The sequence below is a fragment of the Scheffersomyces amazonensis genome, assembly GCF_036850825.1.
Source record: "Scheffersomyces amazonensis strain UFMG-HMD-26.3 chromosome Unknown RJT21scaffold_2, whole genome shotgun sequence".
Classification (NCBI taxonomy): domain Eukaryota; kingdom Fungi; phylum Ascomycota; class Pichiomycetes; order Serinales; family Debaryomycetaceae; genus Scheffersomyces; species Scheffersomyces amazonensis.
The window spans coordinates 1,879,771-1,899,578 of record NW_027042742.1 but is presented as its reverse complement, the minus strand read 5'-3'; the positions used below and the strand labels follow the sequence as shown (position 1 = coordinate 1,899,578).

At 28.3% G+C, this 19,808-nt stretch overlaps 10 protein-coding genes across 10 annotated transcripts; 3 read left to right on the top strand and 7 right to left on the bottom strand. All coding sequences in view use genetic code 12, as the record gives it.

Moving 5' to 3' along the window:
* Positions 1–167: 167 nt before the first annotated feature.
* On the bottom strand, positions 168–2,958 carry SSY5 (Ssy5p). Its single transcript, XM_064879777.1, has 2 exons — positions 427–2,958; positions 168–375 (listed from the first exon to the last, which is right to left on the bottom strand). Exons 1-2 carry the CDS (start codon positions 2,878–2,880, stop codon positions 328–330), a joined length of 2,502 nt encoding a protein of 833 aa, XP_064739793.1. The 5' UTR covers positions 2,881–2,958; the 3' UTR covers positions 168–327.
* Positions 2,959–3,448: 490 nt separating this feature from the next.
* On the top strand, positions 3,449–4,819 carry RJT21DRAFT_129963 (fructose-2,6-bisphosphatase; the record flags this gene model as incomplete). Its single annotated transcript, XM_064882985.1, has 1 exon — positions 3,449–4,819. One exon carries the CDS (start codon positions 3,449–3,451, stop codon positions 4,817–4,819), a length of 1,371 nt encoding a protein of 456 aa, XP_064739792.1.
* Positions 4,820–5,158: 339 nt separating this feature from the next.
* On the bottom strand, positions 5,159–6,062 carry RJT21DRAFT_24246 (E2 SUMO-conjugating protein). Its single transcript, XM_064883851.1, has one exon. The coding sequence runs from the start codon at positions 5,978–5,980 to the stop codon at positions 5,498–5,500; it is 483 nt and encodes a 160-aa protein (XP_064739791.1). The 5' UTR covers positions 5,981–6,062; the 3' UTR covers positions 5,159–5,497.
* Positions 6,063–6,207: 145 nt separating this feature from the next.
* SKI2 (SKI complex RNA helicase subunit) lies at positions 6,208–10,169 on the top strand. Its single transcript, XM_064881298.1, has one exon. The coding sequence runs from the start codon at positions 6,270–6,272 to the stop codon at positions 10,023–10,025; it is 3,756 nt and encodes a 1,251-aa protein (XP_064739790.1). The 5' UTR covers positions 6,208–6,269; the 3' UTR covers positions 10,026–10,169.
* On the bottom strand, positions 10,034–11,090 carry RJT21DRAFT_119171 (uncharacterized protein). Its single transcript, XM_064881297.1, has one exon. The coding sequence runs from the start codon at positions 11,002–11,004 to the stop codon at positions 10,120–10,122; it is 885 nt and encodes a 294-aa protein (XP_064739789.1). The 5' UTR covers positions 11,005–11,090; the 3' UTR covers positions 10,034–10,119.
* Positions 11,091–11,096: 6 nt separating this feature from the next.
* On the top strand, positions 11,097–13,618 carry RJT21DRAFT_24228 (AAA family ATPase). Its single transcript, XM_064883850.1, has one exon. It carries the CDS (start codon positions 11,245–11,247, stop codon positions 13,588–13,590), a length of 2,346 nt encoding a protein of 781 aa, XP_064739788.1. The 5' UTR covers positions 11,097–11,244; the 3' UTR covers positions 13,591–13,618.
* PEX19 (Pex19p) lies at positions 13,568–14,782 on the bottom strand. The gene has a single exon (XM_064881296.1). It carries the CDS (start codon positions 14,681–14,683, stop codon positions 13,646–13,648), a length of 1,038 nt encoding a protein of 345 aa, XP_064739787.1. The 5' UTR covers positions 14,684–14,782; the 3' UTR covers positions 13,568–13,645.
* Positions 14,783–14,909: 127 nt separating this feature from the next.
* PTC5 (type 2C protein phosphatase) lies at positions 14,910–17,057 on the bottom strand. Its single transcript, XM_064881295.1, has one exon. It carries the CDS (start codon positions 16,879–16,881, stop codon positions 15,028–15,030), a length of 1,854 nt encoding a protein of 617 aa, XP_064739786.1. The 5' UTR covers positions 16,882–17,057; the 3' UTR covers positions 14,910–15,027.
* A 714-nt stretch (positions 17,058–17,771) lies between these two features.
* Positions 17,772–18,128, bottom strand: RPS20 (40S ribosomal protein uS10; the record flags this gene model as incomplete). The annotated part of the gene is made up of 1 exon (XM_064880130.1): positions 17,772–18,128. The coding sequence occupies one exon, from the start codon at positions 18,126–18,128 to the stop codon at positions 17,772–17,774; it is 357 nt and encodes a 118-aa protein (XP_064739785.1).
* Positions 18,129–18,872: 744 nt separating this feature from the next.
* RJT21DRAFT_112970 (uncharacterized protein) lies at positions 18,873–19,799 on the bottom strand (the record flags this gene model as incomplete). The annotated part of the gene is made up of 1 exon (XM_064880129.1): positions 18,873–19,799. The coding sequence occupies one exon, from the start codon at positions 19,797–19,799 to the stop codon at positions 18,873–18,875; it is 927 nt and encodes a 308-aa protein (XP_064739784.1).
* Positions 19,800–19,808: the final 9 nt, after the last annotated feature.

Genomic DNA, 19,808 nt, shown 5'->3' with positions numbered 1-19,808 from the left:
TGAGAGTTACTCTACTCGGTTTGGGGAAATATATTCCCTACCCTTTTAGACAGGGCTGTGTGCAGGAGAAATATACTACTACAGTCGTCTCTACATAACCTCTACCCTCTACATCCAAGCATACACTAAGCATACACTAAGCATATACTCATAGTCAATTAACTTATAACGAATTGAATTTAAATTTAAAACTATCACTAAATAACGTAATTCAACTAAAATAGAACTAAACTAAACTAAACTAAACGAACTGAAATCATCCTTTACATTAATCTTCCCAATAACCCATACTAGCTAGGCACATTTTATACTTTTTATTTTTGTTGTTTAATCAATTTCTGGTGGTAAGGCACCATCGAGATCATCAAAGTCACTCTCATATTCACTGATTTCATTATCATCTTCTTCATAATCCTCACCTTCTACTTCATCTTCTTCATCTTCTTCATCATCTTCTTCATCACTAGTAGCTTCATCATCTACCGGATCATCAGTATTTGCAGTCTTTTCATCACTACTACATCCAACCACTCCCCATTTAATATCAGTAACTTGTTCTAATCTTTCTAATATTTCACACATTGGAGTAAATAATCCAAATTGTTTAAATTCTCCATCATATGAATGTAACATACCAACCACTCCTAAACCTTTAGAATATTTACTAGTCTCAACATCTTCTAATTTAGTTAAAATCCAAGATCCACTATCACCACCAGAAGCAAATGCACTATTAGTTTCAATTGCATTAACAATAAATTCAGATGAATGAATAGCACCATCTAACCAATAAACTAATTTAACTCCATTTAAATTTCCCTTAGTAAATTTAGTGGTTGAACCATATTTAAATACTGGTAATCCACTATAATTAGTTGAATTACTTGAATTAGATGATATATCAGAATCAACTTCATCTATTATCATATCAAGTCCTTTAGGAGAATATCTTCTTAAATCAATAACTTCTCTAACATATAAATTATCAAACATTAATGCTGGATCAAATTCATTAAATGATATATCATCACCTAAATAATTTTGATCACATACTAAATTCTTATTAACTTTAATAATTGCAATATCTGAAAGTCGTTTTTCATTAGATGAAGTTAATTTTGAATCTTTTTCTTTATCATCTTTATTAAGTCCAATTAATGTTCTTTCACCCCAAATGATTTGTCCAAATCTATTCTTAGGTAAATTTCTTGTTTCATATCTTTCTAATTTAGTTTTTGGATCAATAACTTTTACTCTCTTTAATGGGAACATTTCTTCTAATTGATTTAAAACTGCTCCATAAGCAACTTTAGATTCCACAATAAAATCATCAGTATTATCAATTTTATGATATTGTTCTAATAAAGCTTGTTTATATAAAGAAATTAAAACTGATGAAGGAGCTGAAACATGAGGATATTCAGCTGCTGTTGAATTAGTATTATCAAGACATACATGACCACAAGAAATTGCAAATTTAGAATTCGCATATGATTGTAAATGTTTTTGCTTTTTAATATCAATTATTGGATAAATATAACCACCAACAGTACCTGAAGTACGAGAAGAATTTTCAATAGATAATGATAAAGATATTGGAGGTTTTGAAATATCAGTGGGGATTCTAAATGGTAATTTAAATTTTTGAACTAATGGATGATGAATTAATGGTTGTTGTTGTAATCTTTCATAAGCATTCATACGTTGAGATTGAGATTGAATTTCAACTTTCCCACTAGCTAATTCAATTCTATTTTTCATAACAAGAATATGAATATCATCATATAATTCATGTAAACTTCTAGTTAATTTATGATGATAATCTGTTGGTTCAGGATATCCAAAATATAAACAAAGAATATTTAAATCTTTACTAATTCCTCGAGTTATTGGAGCAATAAATGAACCATTTTGTTCTTTAATTGATATAGAAGTTTTTGAAATTTTATCAATAATTCTTAATAAAACATCTTCATTAGGTAAAGATGATCCAGTATTAATTCCAATTGGATAATTTTGAGGTTTAATAATAGTTTGAGGAGTTTGATGATTATTACTTGAATTTAAAGTTTGAGCAAAATCATTAAAATTTTTAACTAATAATAATTTTAATTTAATATAAACATCTTCAACTAATAAATTATCATAAAAATTAAGATAAATTTTTAAAATTTTTCTTAAATAAGTATTATTATAAGTTGTAAATTTCCATCCTAAATTATTACTATCATTTATCTTATCAATAAACATTATGAATTTTTTAAAACAATCTATTGAATTAATAACTGCAGTGGTTAAATTAAATAATGAATTATTATATTGATTCATAATTGAACCTAAATCTTCACTTAAATGTCGAAGTTTTTCAGTAATTAATTCATATGGAGTTTTAGAACTTTCAGTACTTTCTTCAGGAATATCTAAAATTTGTAAAGCTTGACCAAATGAGAATGATGAATCCTTTTTATTACCACCATTATTATTATTACTATTATTACTTTTATATGATGATTGTTTGGTTGAATAAGAATTTCTACTATGAGAAAATATTGATTTATCTATATATTCTGAATCCTTAGTAAATACTGATGAAGATTTAGTATTCAGAATCGATGGATTTAAATTTAAACTAAGATCATTATTAAAATTAAATGTTATGGCTTTCTTTTCTCGTGCACTACCACTACCACTACCACTATTATTATTATTATCAAACATTGGTTGAAGATCTTTAACTGAGTCATGAGATTCATTAGTACTATTACTCCTAGCAGGTGCTAAATTAGTTAACAGTCCAGTTCCACTACCACTACCTGCACCGGAATTGTCCTTCTCGGTCTCCAGCTTACGCGACCTATTTAAAAATCTCTTCATAGACATACTGTTTAATTCTTAACTATAGTCCTATCTTATCATAACATATACTGAAAAAGGTTTTTTACTAAAAGTATAAGTATACATTTTTTCGTATCGTATATTGTGAGGAATGTCGCAATATATGGAAATGGAATATTCCGGACGACATGCACTTCCGTCACACGACATTTCCCCATAATCTCACCCAAAAAAAGTAAATTAATGAACTGTACAAAAAGAGAATACTGGACAATAAAATAATTATACCACTATTAAAGGTTATCATTGGACAAGATCGAATATACCTATAAAACTAATTAAGTTATTGGTTAGTTATAATTACATAATCATTTGAAATATATAGAGAGATTATATTTATTATATATATTATATATAACTAAGACTTTAGTGGTTGTATAGTGTTGTCTTAAACCTCTTGTCTAATAATTGTTCCTCACAAATTATCTCCTCATCCCCAGATAACAAGTACTTAACTAATTCCAATTATAAGGAATTTTTTTTTTTTAAATTAATAATACTTTACTATATCCATATAGAGTCGTATATTATTTGAAATCATTTATATCAAATTATGCCAGTTTACTCAATTTCTCATGTTGAGAATGTTCGAGTTTGCGTTGTTATGGTAGGATTACCAGCAAGAGGGAAATCATTAATTGCTCAAAAAATTGTAAGATATTTATCATGGTTATCTATTAAATCAAAATGTTTTAATGTAGGAAATTATCGTCGAGAAATTGCTGGTGTTGAAGATATTAATGCAGAATTTTTTGATCCAAATAATAAAGAAGGATTAAAATTTAGACGAGAAGCAATTAATTTAGCAATACAAGATATGATGAATTGGTTTCTGAATGAAAATGGTGTAGTAGGAATTCTTGATGCAACAAATTCAACTCGTGAAAGAAGGGATAGAATTTTAAAATTATGTCGAGAAAATTTAATTGAACCAATGTTTTTAGAAAGTTATTGTGATGATCAAGATTTAATATTACAAAATATTTTAGATGTTAAAACAACATCTCCAGATTATGTTGATAAAGATATTGATTTTGCAACCAGTGACTTTTTAAAAAGAATTAATTATTATGAACAAACTTATGAAACTATGGATCAAAAGACTGATTCAGAATTAACATTTATAAAACTTGTAAATGTTAATACTCAAATAATATTGAATAGAATTGAAAGTTATTTGGAAAGTAGAATTGTATATTATGTTATGAATTTACATATTAAACCAAGATGTATTTGGTTATCAAGACATGGAGAATCAGCTTATAATTTGACAGGTCAAATTGGTGGAGATTCAGATTTATCAGATCGAGGTATGAGATATGCAAAAAAATTACCTGAATTAGTATTAAAATCTTTAGGTGAAGAAAATAAACATACAAATTTAACTATATGGACTTCAACATTAAAGAGAACTCAACAAACAGCTTCATTTTTACCTTATAAAAAGAAATTACAATGGAAAGCTTTAGATGAATTAGATGCAGGTGAATGTGATGGAATGACTTATGAAGAAATTGAAAAGGAATTTCCTGAAGATTTTAAAGCAAGAGATGATGATAAATATGAATATAGGTATAAAGGTGGAGAATCTTATCGTGATATTGTAATTAGATTAGAACCAATTATTATGGAATTAGAACGTCAAGAAAATATCTTGATTATAACTCATCAAGCTGTACTAAGATGTCTTTATGCATATTTTATGAATGTCCCACAAGAAGAAAGTCCTTGGATGTCAATTCCTTTACATACATTAATTAAATTAGAACCAAGAGCATATCTGACAATAGTAAGTAGAATTAAAGCAGATATTCCTGCTGTTAGTACTTATAAAGAAAAGGGTACATCTCAATTAGGAGAATCAATTACAGGTAAAAATATATCGAAGAGTAGAGATCTTATTAAAGATAGTGATGTTGTTTAAACTCTCTATTAAAGTCAATTGAAATTTATTTATTTATATATATACATATACATATATATATATATATATATATATATATACAAATATGTATTTACTTATTTAGTTAGTCATTAACATATATAAAAAAAAGATCTCATTTACCAAAGCTTTATAGCTCTGTTATATATTACACAACATACATATATACATCCATCTAACAGAGGCATATATATATATATATAATTAGAATATTATTCTTATTCTATAATCAATAGTTTATCGAAAATCAATAATTGACTCAGCTGCCAGCCACTAAATCATTTCCGTTGATTAGCCTTAGCTTAGCTTAGCTTAATTTAGTTTAGCTTAGTTTAGCCTATCCATATATATATATATATATATATATACAAATATGTATTTACTTATTTAGTTAGTCATTAACATATATAAAAAAAAGATCTCATTTACCAAAGCTTTATAGCTCTGTTATATATTACACAACATACATATATACATCCATCTAACAGAGGCATATATATATATATATAATTAGAATATTATTCTTATTCTATAATCAATAGTTTATCGAAAATCAATAATTGACTCAGCTGCCAGCCACTAAATCATTTCCGTTGATTAGCCTTAGCTTAGCTTAGCTTAATTTAGTTTAGCTTAGTTTAGCCTATCCATTGTCCCCATTTAATTATGATCAGCACTAGCATACTTCTTAGCTTGTTCTTTAACTTTCTTTTCATAAAGTGATCTATCTTTACTAAATGCTTTCCATGCAGGTTCTTGTGCGGGAGATTCAGGATTTGGTGAATCTAATAATTCTTGAACTCCTAAAACAATTTGTTTTAAAGTTATAGCGGGTCTCCAATCTTGTTCTTCATTTAAAATTGAAAGACAAATTGTTCCACTTGGATAAACATTTGGATGATAAAATCCAGCCGGGAATTTTACTTTAGGAGGTTTTGAAGGATATTCATCAGGGAAGTTTATAGTTACAGGATATACTGCATCTTGCCATATTGTTGTTGATTTTCCTGGTATACCTGCATTCCATACTTTTAAATTAAGTGATCCATCAGTATCCTTTACAGGTTTAGCAAAGAATCCAAACGGATGATCTTTTCTCCATTGTTTTCTTTCTTCTTGTAATCTTGTTTTACAAAGCGACATCTCCTCACTCTTATCACTTAATTAATTTTATACTTGTACGAATAATTTTTTTTTCTTTCTTTACTTGTACTTAAAAATAAACTATCAGTAACACAAGTTTATGAGGAGTTTATTATCGTAGAACGCAAAAAGTTTTGATGAGAATTATGATAAATTGGGGTGAAGCACACGACCGGAATTTTTCAACCACCTCCACTAATATATACCCTAATAATCTATATCTACACCTATTATCTAATAAATCTAATTCACCATTAAGTTAATTGATTTATAAATTATATAGTTAACTATGGTAGATACCAGTACCACTAATAATGAAGATATACTTAAACTTATACTCAAATCCAATTCAGAAAGTAGTAATAATGAAGAAACAAGTCAATCACTTATTGAAGAATTACTCGAACCATCATCGGAATTATCATGGGATTTATTAGATATTGTACAACAAGTTCCTGAAATAGATAAATTAAAACTTTATGAGGGACTTTTAAATTATCCTGAAAGATTAAGTCGAACATCTTTCCGATTTAAACGTTCAGGAATTGATGGTCATGTAACAAAATATGAAGAAGAACTTCAATTAAGTGAAATTGCTAATGCAAATTCAACTAATTCTTTATCTATAAATAGAAAGTATACAGCCAAAAGTGAAACTTTACGAGGAAAATCAACTTTTTTACCATTTCAACCGGGTGGAATAGTAAATCTGACATCCAATAAGAAAGATGCTAGTGAATATTTACATCGTAATGAAGTAGGATTATTTGATTGGCCTCAAGGACTTACAAGAGGGTTATATCTTGAAAATAGTAAAGGTTCAATTGATTTTAATGTTGAAGTAGGAGCCAATAAGGGAGATATTGAAGAAAATAAGAAATCATTTGCATTAATATCTGAACGTCAAATAAATTCAAATTCAAATTTAAATTCAAATAATGGTGATGAACAAATTATTTCTAATTCATCATTACCATTCAATTCATCTGAAATAGATGGATTAGTACCAGTAGATTATAATACTATAGAAGGCACCATTGATAATAAAGATAAATCAAGTAAAAGAACTTGGGCTCATGTAGTTGAATTAGATCATAAGATTGAAAATTTTCATGAATTAGTACCTAATATGGCAAGAGAATGGCCATTTGAACTTGATACATTTCAAAAGGAAGCAGTATTTCATCTTGAACAAGGAGATTCTGTATTTGTTGCTGCTCATACATCAGCTGGTAAAACAGTTGTAGCTGAATATGCCATTGCTATGGCTAATAGAAATATGACAAAAACTATTTATACATCACCAATTAAAGCATTATCAAATCAAAAATTTAGAGATTTTAAAGAAACTTTTAAAGAAGCTGATGTTGGATTAATTACTGGGGATGTTCAAATAAATCCTGAAGCAAATTGTCTTATTATGACAACAGAAATTCTTAGATCAATGTTATATAGAGGAGCTGATCTTATAAGAGATGTTGAATTTGTTATATTTGATGAAGTTCATTATGTTAATGATATTGATAGAGGAGTTGTTTGGGAAGAAGTTATTATTATGTTACCTGATCATGTTAAATTCATTTTATTATCAGCCACGGTACCTAATACTTTTGAATTTGCAAATTGGATTGGTAGAACAAAAAGAAAAGATATTTATGTTATATCAACTTATAAACGTCCTGTACCTTTAGAAATCTTTATAAGTGCAAAAAATGAATTATTTAAAGTGGTTGATGCTCAACGGAATTTTGTTGAATCGGAATTTAAAAAGCATCGAGATCTTTTAGAAAAGAAAAAGGAAGGTCCACCATCAGCAGTTATGGGGTCAGGTAGTCGTGGAGGTCCTGGAGGTAGTGCAAGAGGAGGAAATAGAGGAGGAAATAGAGGAGGTAATAGAGGTGGAGGTGGAGGAAGTGGAAATAGAGGAGGACAAGTAGCTAATCGAGGAAGAGGAAATTTACAAGCTCGATCAGGACGATTTAATCAAGATGGTCCTAATAAAAATACTTGGGTATCATTAGTTCAATATCTTAAGAAAATGAATTTATTACCAGCAGTTGTATTTGTTTTCTCTAAGAAGAAATGTGAAGAATATGCCGATTCATTAAGAGGAGTTGATTTTTGTACCAATAAAGAGAAATCAGAAATTCATATGTTTATTGATAGAGCCGTTTCTCGATTAAAGAAAGAAGATAGAGAACTTCCACAAATTGTAAAAATTAGAGAAATGTTAAGTCGAGGTATTGCTGTTCATCATGGAGGTTTATTACCCATTGTTAAAGAATGTATTGAAATTTTATTTTCCAAAACTTTAGTTAAAGTATTATTTGCCACTGAAACATTTGCTATGGGATTAAATTTACCTACTAGAACCGTAGTATTTAGTTCAACTAGAAAACATGATGGTAGAGGATTTAGAAATCTTTTACCAGGAGAATTTACTCAAATGTCTGGTAGAGCAGGTAGAAGAGGTTTAGATCCAACCGGGACAGTAATTGTTATGGCATATAATGATCCAATATCTCCAACTGATTTTAAAGAAGTTGTATTAGGAACTCCCACAAAATTACAATCACAATTTAGATTAACATATAATATGATATTAAATTTATTAAGAATTGAAGCACTTCGAGTTGAAGAAATGATTAAACATTCATTTAGTGAAAATTCTACTCAAGTATTATTACCAGAAAATAAAAAGAAAGTTGATGAATTATCTAAACAATTAATTGAAATAATTGATCCTATTTGTGATAATTGTAAATTAATTGAAATGAAACAAACTTATGAATTAATAAGTAAATATCAAGAATTATATGGAGAATGTATAGTAGAAATTCATAAACTGCAAACTTCCAAGACTCAAATATTAAAAATTGGTAGAGCAGTAATATTTAAGGATAAATTAAATTCCACAAAACTTGGATTTGTAGTTAGATCAGATTCAGCCACAAATTCAATTTTACTTCTTACATTTAATCATGGATTAGAATATGAACAAGATACTCAAAATTATCAACAACCATTTTTACCATTTAAATCATATTTAAAGAATAATTTTAAAAAGATTAAATATGATGGGAATTTAAGAGTTGAATCAGTACCATATAATAAAGTAGGATTTATTTGTAGATATGGATTAAAAAGTTCAATTACGGGGATTTTACAAAATGATGAAACAATTATTAATGAAGCCATTGATCAAATAAAATTATTACTTAAATTTCAAACTAAATGGGAAGAACTTGAACTTGGAAAGAGTGCTCAAATTAATTTACATAATGCAGTTGTAGAAAAGAATGGAATATTTAAAAAACTTGAAAGTCTTGAAAGTTTTTCATGTCCTCAATTTAAATTCCACTATAAAATTCTTCATAAACAAGATACAATTCAACGAGAAATATCACATTTAGAGAGATTAATTTCTGATGAAAATTTAGATTTATTACCGGATTATGAACAACGATTACAAGTATTAGAAGAAGTGGGATTTATTGATAATCAACATAATGTTGTACTTAAAGGGCGAGTTGCTTGTGAAATTAATTCAGGATGGGAATTAGTTTTAACTGAATTAGTATTAGATAATTTCTTAGGAGATTTTGAAGCAGAAGAAATTGTGGCACTTCTTTCATGTTTTGTTTATGAAGGTAGAACTAATGAAGATGAACCTCCATGTATTACTCCAAGATTAGAAAAGGGTAAAGCTAAAATTCTTGAAATTACTAAGAAAATGTTAGAAGTATATACTAGAAAACAAGTAATTCTTACATCAGAAGAAGAAGAATTTCTTGAACGGAAAAGATTTGCATTAATGAATGTTGTATATGAATGGGCAAGAGGACTTTCATTTAATGAAATTATGGAAATGAGTGTAGAAGCTGAAGGTACTATTGTTCGAGTTATAACTAGATTAGATGAAGTATGTCGAGAAGTTAAGAATGCAGCATTAATAGTAGGTGATTCAACTTTACATGCCAAAATGAGTGAAGCTCAAGAACGAATTAAGAGAGATATTGTATTCTGTGCATCATTATATTTATAGTGATTTGTTATACATCTTCTATATTCTATATACATGTGGAAGTATTTGTTATATACATTAAATAAATAAATAAATAAATAAATCCATCCATCCATCATTGTGATTTCTTCTGATCATAAAACTCTACTGCCAATTGAATTAATCCTAATCTCCCATTAATAATCTTACTACTAATTAATCTATTCATAATTATTTCCTTACCAAACTTTTGTACTAATATTCCTACCATAGTATAAAAACTTCCAATACTAGTTGCATCTATAAATTTATTTCTATATTCTTCAATTACTTCTGGTTCAACACGTCCATCAAATAAAGTTGTAGCTCCTTTAAATGGTATAATTGGTGAATATAATTGATTTCTTTTCATGAATTCAATTATAATTTTATCTGTATTACTGAATAATGCTAAATCTTGAGATAAATCAGGTAAGGAAGATGAAAGATATAATTCATTAACAAATACCGTTTCAAGTCTCATTGTTAATGATATTAATGATTTACCATAAACTCTTAATTTATCAGTTTCATATAATATTTTTAAATTAGGTGGAACTTCATTAGATTTAGAAGTAGAAGTAGGATTATCAACTAATTCTATATTAAAATTAGATAATCCACACATAATACTTAATCTTTCCATAAACAGTAATGGGAATTGATTTCCAATAAATGTTTGTATTGGTTGAGATCTTTCAAGTATAACTTTTTCAAATTGTGAGTCTTCCTTTAAAAGTTGAAGTATATGTTTACTATTACCTAAACCTTGTCTATCAGTAAATTGAGAATCAAATGATACAGTAGATCGACTATAAAATGATGGTTCAAATCCATCATGACTAACTCTTTTATGAGAATTAACTTTTGTATTACTAGCATAAAGATCTGCCAGCAGAATTTCTGCTAGTATACTGGATACAGAATAGAAATGTTTACCTGTAAAACGTCGTAGTGACCTTGTACAAGGTCTTACATACATGAGTATTTATAGTAGTAATTACAAGTGGTGTATAGTATAGTATAGTATAGTATAGTATAGTTAGTTAATGTACAAGTGAATTTTTCACTAGTCCAGAATTTTTTTAGTGTACATCGCAGCCATCTCCATTTCCATTTCCATTTCCATCACTACTTCTATCTCCCTCACTATTTATTATTACTATTACTATTAGTTGCATATTTTAAAGTTAGTCAACGTATAAGAATTTCAATTTACTATATGTCATCAAAGAGTAGTAGTGGGTCAAAGAAAAAGTCAGGAACTCCTATCCCTACTGATGGGACAAATCCTAAAAAGATTAAAATTCCTAAATCATTTATTGTACGACCATCTCATAAAAATGGTGTTAAGAATATAACCAAAGTATATATACAGTCTGAAATTCTTCAAGGTTTAGAGATCGCACTGGGAAGTTTTGTATATATTGCGAAATTTGATAGTGGTAATCCTGGTATAATTGCGACTATTGCTAGTGATGATGATATTTTAGATAAAAATGTTATTACTATATCATCAAATCTAAGAAATCTTGCTGGAATTCTATTGGGTGATCGAGTAGAGATTATAAAATATAATAAACAACCAGAGTATGTTAAAACTATTAATGTGAATATTGGTCATGATATTTCAAATGATCAAATGAAGGTAATTGATAAAGCCTTAGATGATGTAGGTATAATTTCTCCAGGTTTGAAATTATCTGTTCAAGTACCTTCACAAGATGATGAATATCTTGATATTATAATAATTGATATTAATGAAGATGATTATAATTCAGTAGAAAAATCATTTCTGAATCTTTCAATTAATGGGAATGATAGTAGTAATAATGATATAACAACAATTACTGAAACAGTATCACCAACTTATCTTTATATAAAATCCAAAGTTACTATAATATCTAGTAATTTATTATTACCATCTAAGAAAAAGTATCCTCAATTACCAAATCTTGCTAATTATTCTGAAGTTGGAGGTCTTAATAAACAAATTTCTTTATTAAAATCAAGTATTGATTTACCTTTACATAATCCCAATTTATTTTCAGAATTTGGTATATCTCCTCCTCGAGGAATTTTATTACATGGTCCACCAGGTACAGGTAAAACTATGTTATTAAGATGTGTAGCAAATGAATCAAATGCTCATGTACTTACAGTTAATGGACCATCTATTGTATCTAAATATTTAGGTGAAACAGAAAATGCTATTAGAGATATTTTTATTGAAGCTAGAAAATTTCAACCATCAATTATATTTATGGATGAAATTGATTCTTTAGTTCCAAGTAGAAATTCTGATGATAGTGGAGAAACTGAATCTCGAGTAGTAGCTACTTTATTAACTATGATGGATGGTTTAGGAGATTCTGGAAGAATTGTTGTTGTAGGAGCTACAAATAGACCAAATTCAATAGATGCAGCTTTAAGAAGACCAGGTAGATTTGATCAAGAAGTTGAAATTGGTATACCTGATGTTGATGCTAGATTAGAAATTTTACTTAAATTATTTACTAAAATGAATGAATCAAAATGTACATTAACAAAAGAAGATATTACTGTGGCAGCATCAAAAACTCATGGATATGTTGGAGCTGATTTAACAGCTTTATGTCGAGAAGCAGTTATGAAAGCTATTAATAGAGGATTAAAATTAAATATTCCTCAACAAGAAATTAAAGTTACAATTAATGATGTATTAGAAGCACTTCCAGAAATTAGACCTTCAGCAATGAGAGAAATCTTTTTAGAAATGCCTAAAGTTTATTGGGATGATATTGGAGGACAAGAAGAATTAAAACAAAAACTTATTGAAGTAGTACAGTTACCACTTGAAGCATCTGAATCTTTTAAGAATTTAGGAATTCTGGCTCCAAAGGGAGTATTACTTTATGGACCACCAGGATGTTCAAAAACTTTAACTGCTAAAGCATTAGCTACTGAATCAGGATTAAATTTCTTAGCTGTTAAAGGTCCAGAAATATTTAATAAATATGTTGGAGAATCAGAAAGAACTATTCGAGAAATATTTAGAAAAGCAAGAACAGCATCTCCTTCAATTATATTTTTTGATGAAATTGATGCTATATCAGGAGATAGAGATTCTGGTACTACTGCATCTCAAAATGTATTAACTTCATTATTAAATGAAATTGATGGAGTTGAAGAATTAAAGGGAGTAGTAATTGTTGCTGCAACTAATAAACCTACAGAAATCGATCCAGCTTTATTAAGACCTGGAAGATTAGATCGTCATATTTATGTTGCTCCACCTGATTATGAAGCTCGTCTACAAATTTTAACTAAAGGTTGTAATAAATTTAATTTAAATGAAAATGAAGTTGATCTTAAATTATATGCTGAATTAACTGATGGATGCTCTGGTGCTGAAGTGGCATTATTATGTCAAGAAGCTGGTTTAGCAGCTATTACAGAAAATAAACAAGCTAATCAAGTATTAAAGAAACATTTTGATTATGCTTTAAAGGGAATTTCTAAAGGTATTACTCCAGAAATGTTACAATATTATCAAGAATTTTCTAATAGAAGTGGTTTAAATATGTAGAATTAATAAATAAATATATATGTATAATATATATATAAATATATACATAAATGAATCATTGCTGTTTACATCCTTCTTCTAATTCCTTTTCAAAATTTGGTGGTAAATCTTTAGTATTAAAATCAAGTGCATCATTATCAGTTTTACCTAAATTTCCTAAACCTGGGAAATCATTTGAATCTCCAACTAATTCAGTTGGAGGTTGACCTAATTCTTGTAAAGACTCTAATAAAGTATTAACTTTTTCTCTTTGATCTTTATTATTATCATCATAAGTTGGAGAATCAAATACTGATAATATTTCATTAGTTATATCATATTGTTTGTTATATTTAGTATAATCAAATTCAGATAATTTCTCTTTATTTTCCTTTAAATAATCTGGGAATTTAGTATTAAGATCTTTAATTGGTTCATATAAAACTTCTTTAGATGATAATTGTTCTAACATATCTACTAATAATTTTGACATATCAAAATTACCATCACCACCTGGTCCTGCTCCTGGTCCTGAACCTCCAAGTCCAGCTAATAATTGTGATAACATATCTTCAGGATTAGCACTTGATGCATCATTATTAATTTTTTCATCAACTGTTTCTCCTGATTTCTTTAATCTTTCCATAGTTTCTTTCATAACATATTCAAAATTTCCTGGTTTCTTTTCTTCAGCTTCAATTTCTTCTCGATGATTTAATTCAAATTGTTTAACTAAATCTTCAAATTGATCTTTAGTGTCACTATCTTCTATATTTAAATCTTTCATTAATTCAGCAATTCCATTTTGAAATTCTGCATCTTCAATATTTGCATTTCCACCAGTACTTTTCTTATCTTCACCACTTCCAACTGGTCCTGTTCCTGTTTCTAATGCTGATCCTGGAGGTTTACTTAATACATCATCGGCAAAATCATCCAATAAATCATCCAAATCATCCAAATCATCTTCATTAGATGTAATAATTGTTTTGGTAGTAGTAGTAGTAGTTGAACTTGTAGTAGTAATTTTAGATTCTGGATCAGTTTCGGATATGGTGTCTTGAACCTTTTCAACTACTGTTCCAGTTATATCTTCTGATTTTATGTCACTCATACTTTTTAAATACTAACACTATATACACTGTATATTGTATAAGTCTATCAAATTCAGTAATTCGTTGATTTAATCAATAATTGCCGACTTAAATTTAAAGTCTACTCACAATTACCGATGGTCTAGTCGAAGCTCGGTTCATTTTTTTTTTCCCAGTGTGGGGCAAACCTTCCGCGCGTACTGGTTAGGCACTATGAATTATACAGTAGTAGAGAAAGTATAAAACCTGAATAATTATTTATTAGGCATGTATGTAGTTATATAGTATAATATATATATATATATATATATATATATATGATGTAGTTATATACTGTACATATACTGTATATAGATTGGGATCTTCATAACTTTGGCTTGGCAGCATCAATACCTCCAGCAGTCGCATCAGCATTGATTTCTAATTTACCTTGCTCATTTTCTCCATTTTGACCCTCACCAAAGAATACAACTGTTACAGTTAAATCATCTCTATAACGTCTAGAAACTGGATTAGGAATTGAAATTAACATCGTTGTTTGTTCACGTGACCCTCCATTAGATAATGCATTTCTAATTAAATGAGTTGAAACATTTTTATCTTCTAATAAAAATGCCCCTGATGATGGTCTTGTTTTACGAATTGGCTTTTTAGATGATTTATCATTTGTTACATCAGAAACTTCAGGTAATTTATTTTCCGTTGATCCAAATATATTCCAAAATGATGTTTGAGGTTTAATTAATTTTTCCTTTTCCATCCATTTAACAACTAATCCAACAATTTCTTCATTAGTTAACATTTCATATAATCCATCTGATGCCATAACTAAGAAATCATTATTTTCGGGATTAATTTTTGTTGTAGTAATTACTGGTTCAGCTGTAACATAAGGTGGTGATTGTAAATGATTTGGTAATCTTTTACCAAAGAATTGTTTATAAATACGTTCTTGAATTGCGGCTGGTAATTTATAACGACAATCTCCAAATGCTCTAGTTGGTTCTAAACTACCTAAAACTCTACCATTTCTAATAACTTTTGGTTCATCAGGATGTTCACTAATAATTCGTGCAACTTCAGTTGGATTTGAACCAGTTTGATCAATACTTAATTGTCTAACTGTCCATTGATTATCTTTAAATGATCCTAAAATAGCTCGAGAATCTCCTGTAACAGCTACTTTTAATAATTTTGAATTTGTATCATAAAATGAAAGTAAAGCACATGAACCTGATAATGCCGGCATTAATAATTCAGCAGCTTTGGCTTTATTATTATCATTTAATAATTTTTCAATATTTTTATTAACAAGTTCATGATCTAATTTTAAAAATCCATTTTTAATTGCTTGATCAATAGTTGCACTATTTGGTACAAATCTTAAATTATCTTCATTAGCAGGTTTAAAAATTGTCCCTAATTCTTGAATAATATAACTAATTAATTGATCTCTTAATTTACTACTAGTAGTCCAACCTCCATGTCCATCAAAAATTCCAAAAAACATCCAATCAGTTGAAGTTCTAATATTATTATCTTGTAAAATTGGAACTTGAACAATTTCTTCTGCTCTATCATCTTCAATAGGTGAATTAGATGGTACTTGACAAATATCATATCTTGTAACTCCTTTACCTCTATTTACAAAATAACTTTCCTCAAATTGTCTTAATTTAGTACTTACTTGTTCTTCATTTAATAAAAATACTCCTTCTTTATGTTGTTGATGACTAATTCCATCTTTTTGATGTAATGAAGAAGTTGATGTTGAGAAATATTTTGCATCTGATACTGTTGTAGATGATGGAATTAATCTTGAATTTGAATTAAATGGTCCATTTCCTGGTCCTGAAGGTAAAGTATCTAAATTATAATAATTTGATTGATTAAAAGTAATATATGAACCAACAATTATGATGCCAGAGATTAATGCAGCATTTTTCTTTCTAAATAGTTTATTTGTTTGTTGCTCTTGCTGTTTCAGTTGATTATTTTGTCCAGTTGTTGAATTAGTGGTTAATGACCTTGATGATGGTGATAATGAAGTTCCTCCATTACGTCTAGCTTTTGAATTAATTATATTGGTATTTTTACTACCTTTTAATAACCTTGATGATGGATTCGATACCGATGTTACCAATCGTCTATTTATAGACTGTAATTGCTTACTACTTACGTATAGAAGTCGAGATCTGACTGCAAATACATAGACCATAATGAGCTGAGGGATGGAGGGGGTAATATTACAATATAAAAGATTCACAACTCACACAAATGATGATCTTATTAAACAAAATAAAACTATACAAAAATTAATGACTCAACCCCTACTAAATGTTGACGATAATTAATAAATCCTACTTATATGCCAATTGGTTTATTAAATAAAGAACTCTATTATCGGTTATAGGATTGGTTCATCGCTCCTCGAGATTGGGAATTTCTGGAGTAGGAAAAAAGGGTCGTGTACAGCCCCCCACAAATATATTTAGCGGAATTACAAAATATAATAAGGAAATGTTATTATTGCATTTGCAGCAATTATAATAATGATCATCATTATGGTTGATATAATTTTATAACAAAGATTTACTAGCAAGTTTATAATTCAAAAGTAATAAAATTGAAATTAATATATATGAAAGAAGTAACTATACATGAGTTAAGTAGCATATTGCTATATACTACAAAATTTATTATTCATTAATTCAACCAGTATTTCAAAAAAAATTTTATATAATTATAAGTTAACTTGAATGATTTTATTATACCAAAACCTGATAGCTAACACCTTCAACGTCTGCACATTAACTAAAATGTACGGCACGCCTAGAGCCTTTGGATATAATGTCTCCAGATTCTAAAAATAAATAAACCATCAATATAAATAAAGACTAGTTCTATTGTTACACCTCTGCTGACTTCATACTTAAACGCTTGTGCACCTCTAATCAATCAACTTAACAAAATAATAAATGATTTAATGAAAAACAAATATAATAAAAATGGAATAAAAAAATATGGTAATATAAAAAGCAATATAGTATTTAACAACTACCATCTACTTTTTCGGAATGTTTATGATAATCGAAACAATCAACATGCTTAAGCAGCAATGGTGACTTCGACATCCACACCTGGTTCGATAGTGATTTGAGTAATTTTCTTAACGGTAGCAGCTGGGGCTTGTAAGTCAATAACTCTCTTGTGGATTCTCATTTCAAAAGTATCCCAGGTCTTAGAACCTTCACCATTTGGAGTCTTTCTGGTGGTAATCTTTAAGACTTTAGTTGGCATTCTAACTGGACCCTTCTTGACAATGTCATTTTGCTTAGCATTCTTGATGATGTTGGCAGAAACATTTTCTAATTGCTTAACCTTGGTAGAGGTTAAAGTAATTCTAATCTTGTGGATTTGTTCTTGTTCTTGTTCAACTTTTTCCTTGTTAATTGGAGCGGACATCTTGAGTGTACTGTTATGGGATTTGACGTTGTTAAATCTTTAAAACACTTGATAGTAAAGAACTGATCAATTAAAATTTTGAAAAATTGGTTGCAGGGTTTCGCGATACTACAAGATTTTTTTGTTCCTTACACGCTAAAATTTATATATGCGACTCACGTGAAAGTATTAGAGTATAAGGGCTGTAACCCTAAACGGTATAAGCACGTGATCTAATTTGTATTCTTAACGAATATAAACATTTATATTCTACATAAAAGATAGATTACATTTAATTAATAAATTGAATTAATATTGCTTAGAATAACCTGTAAGGAGTTAGTATAATGAATTCAATAGAATTGTAAATGGCAAAATTATAATCTCTTAAACTTGATTATATCAGAAATCAATTATATGTGGTTTTCTCCATGGGTTTTGTTTTTGGATTAAAGTCAGAGAGATTCCCAATTGAAAAGTTCATCATTATCAAGTATAAGGTTGATTAGCCAATGTGTATTAGTTAAACATACGATTTATAGTGACATAATGTCAAATATACTATATATAGTTATTTGTATACATAGTATTAGTTGTAGTGTAAAAAGAATTGACTAGCAATGCTGAAAAATGTAATGTATGAGAATCCATCTCTCAAGCAAGAAGCGAGGAAATGCGGGTAACAAAATATGGATTCAAAATAATAGTTGCAAATTATCATACATTCATATATACAAGGTAATTAATTAGGGTGTAACTATATAATCAAGCACTAGTTTCAGATGAAACTTCTTCTATATTGTTTACTTGAGATTGGTCTAATTCTTGTTCTAATTTAGAAATACATTTATTTAAAAATGCTAATTCTTCTGGATTGGCATTACCACTAGTACACCATCTAATTTTACCATCTTGATCAACCACATATATATATCCTGTAGTTGAGATTTCAAATACTAATTGTTGACGTACAGAATATGGAAATTCCAGTAAAGGAAGAATGAAATACTTATCTTTTCTTTCTATTGGTAATTTCTTCAAAATAGATCCACTAGCTTTCTTTAAGAAATAACCTTCATACCATCTATTTGGTAAAGTTATATCTATTATTTGTGATTTTGAATGTTGTGATAAAAATTCACTATATTTATCAGTAGCCAAATCTCCTTTATTAGTTTCAAAATATGTCTTTACACAATCAAATGCTGATTGTTTTGAAAACATTCTTACAATACTCACTTTCCCCTTTAATGATTGATAAAATTCAGTCTCAGGACCAATTAATGGATGAGCAATAAAATTTGGAAAGTATTTTGCCTTTTCCTTTTTAAAATAAGAAATAGGTGGGGTAAAGATTTTACCCTTAGTATTAGTAAATGATTTAGCTTCATAAAATAAAGAATGTTTAAGATCATAATCTACCAGTTCTCTTCTTCTTTCTTTTGCTTCAGATCCAAATAATTCTTTAAATATCCCACTTATTTGAAACAGATTATGTTTACTATTGATAATTGTTGGTCTTTCTAATCCTATAGGTCTTGTAATGGCTATAGATTGTCTTAATGGTGATTTAGTTGCATTACTTATAGTTTTAAGAAAGGCTGGAGTATATTGTTTCTTTTCAGCATTAAGTAATTTTTGACTAGTACATAATGATCGTATCACTACTCTACTACTACTTGAACTATTCATCCTATTCAT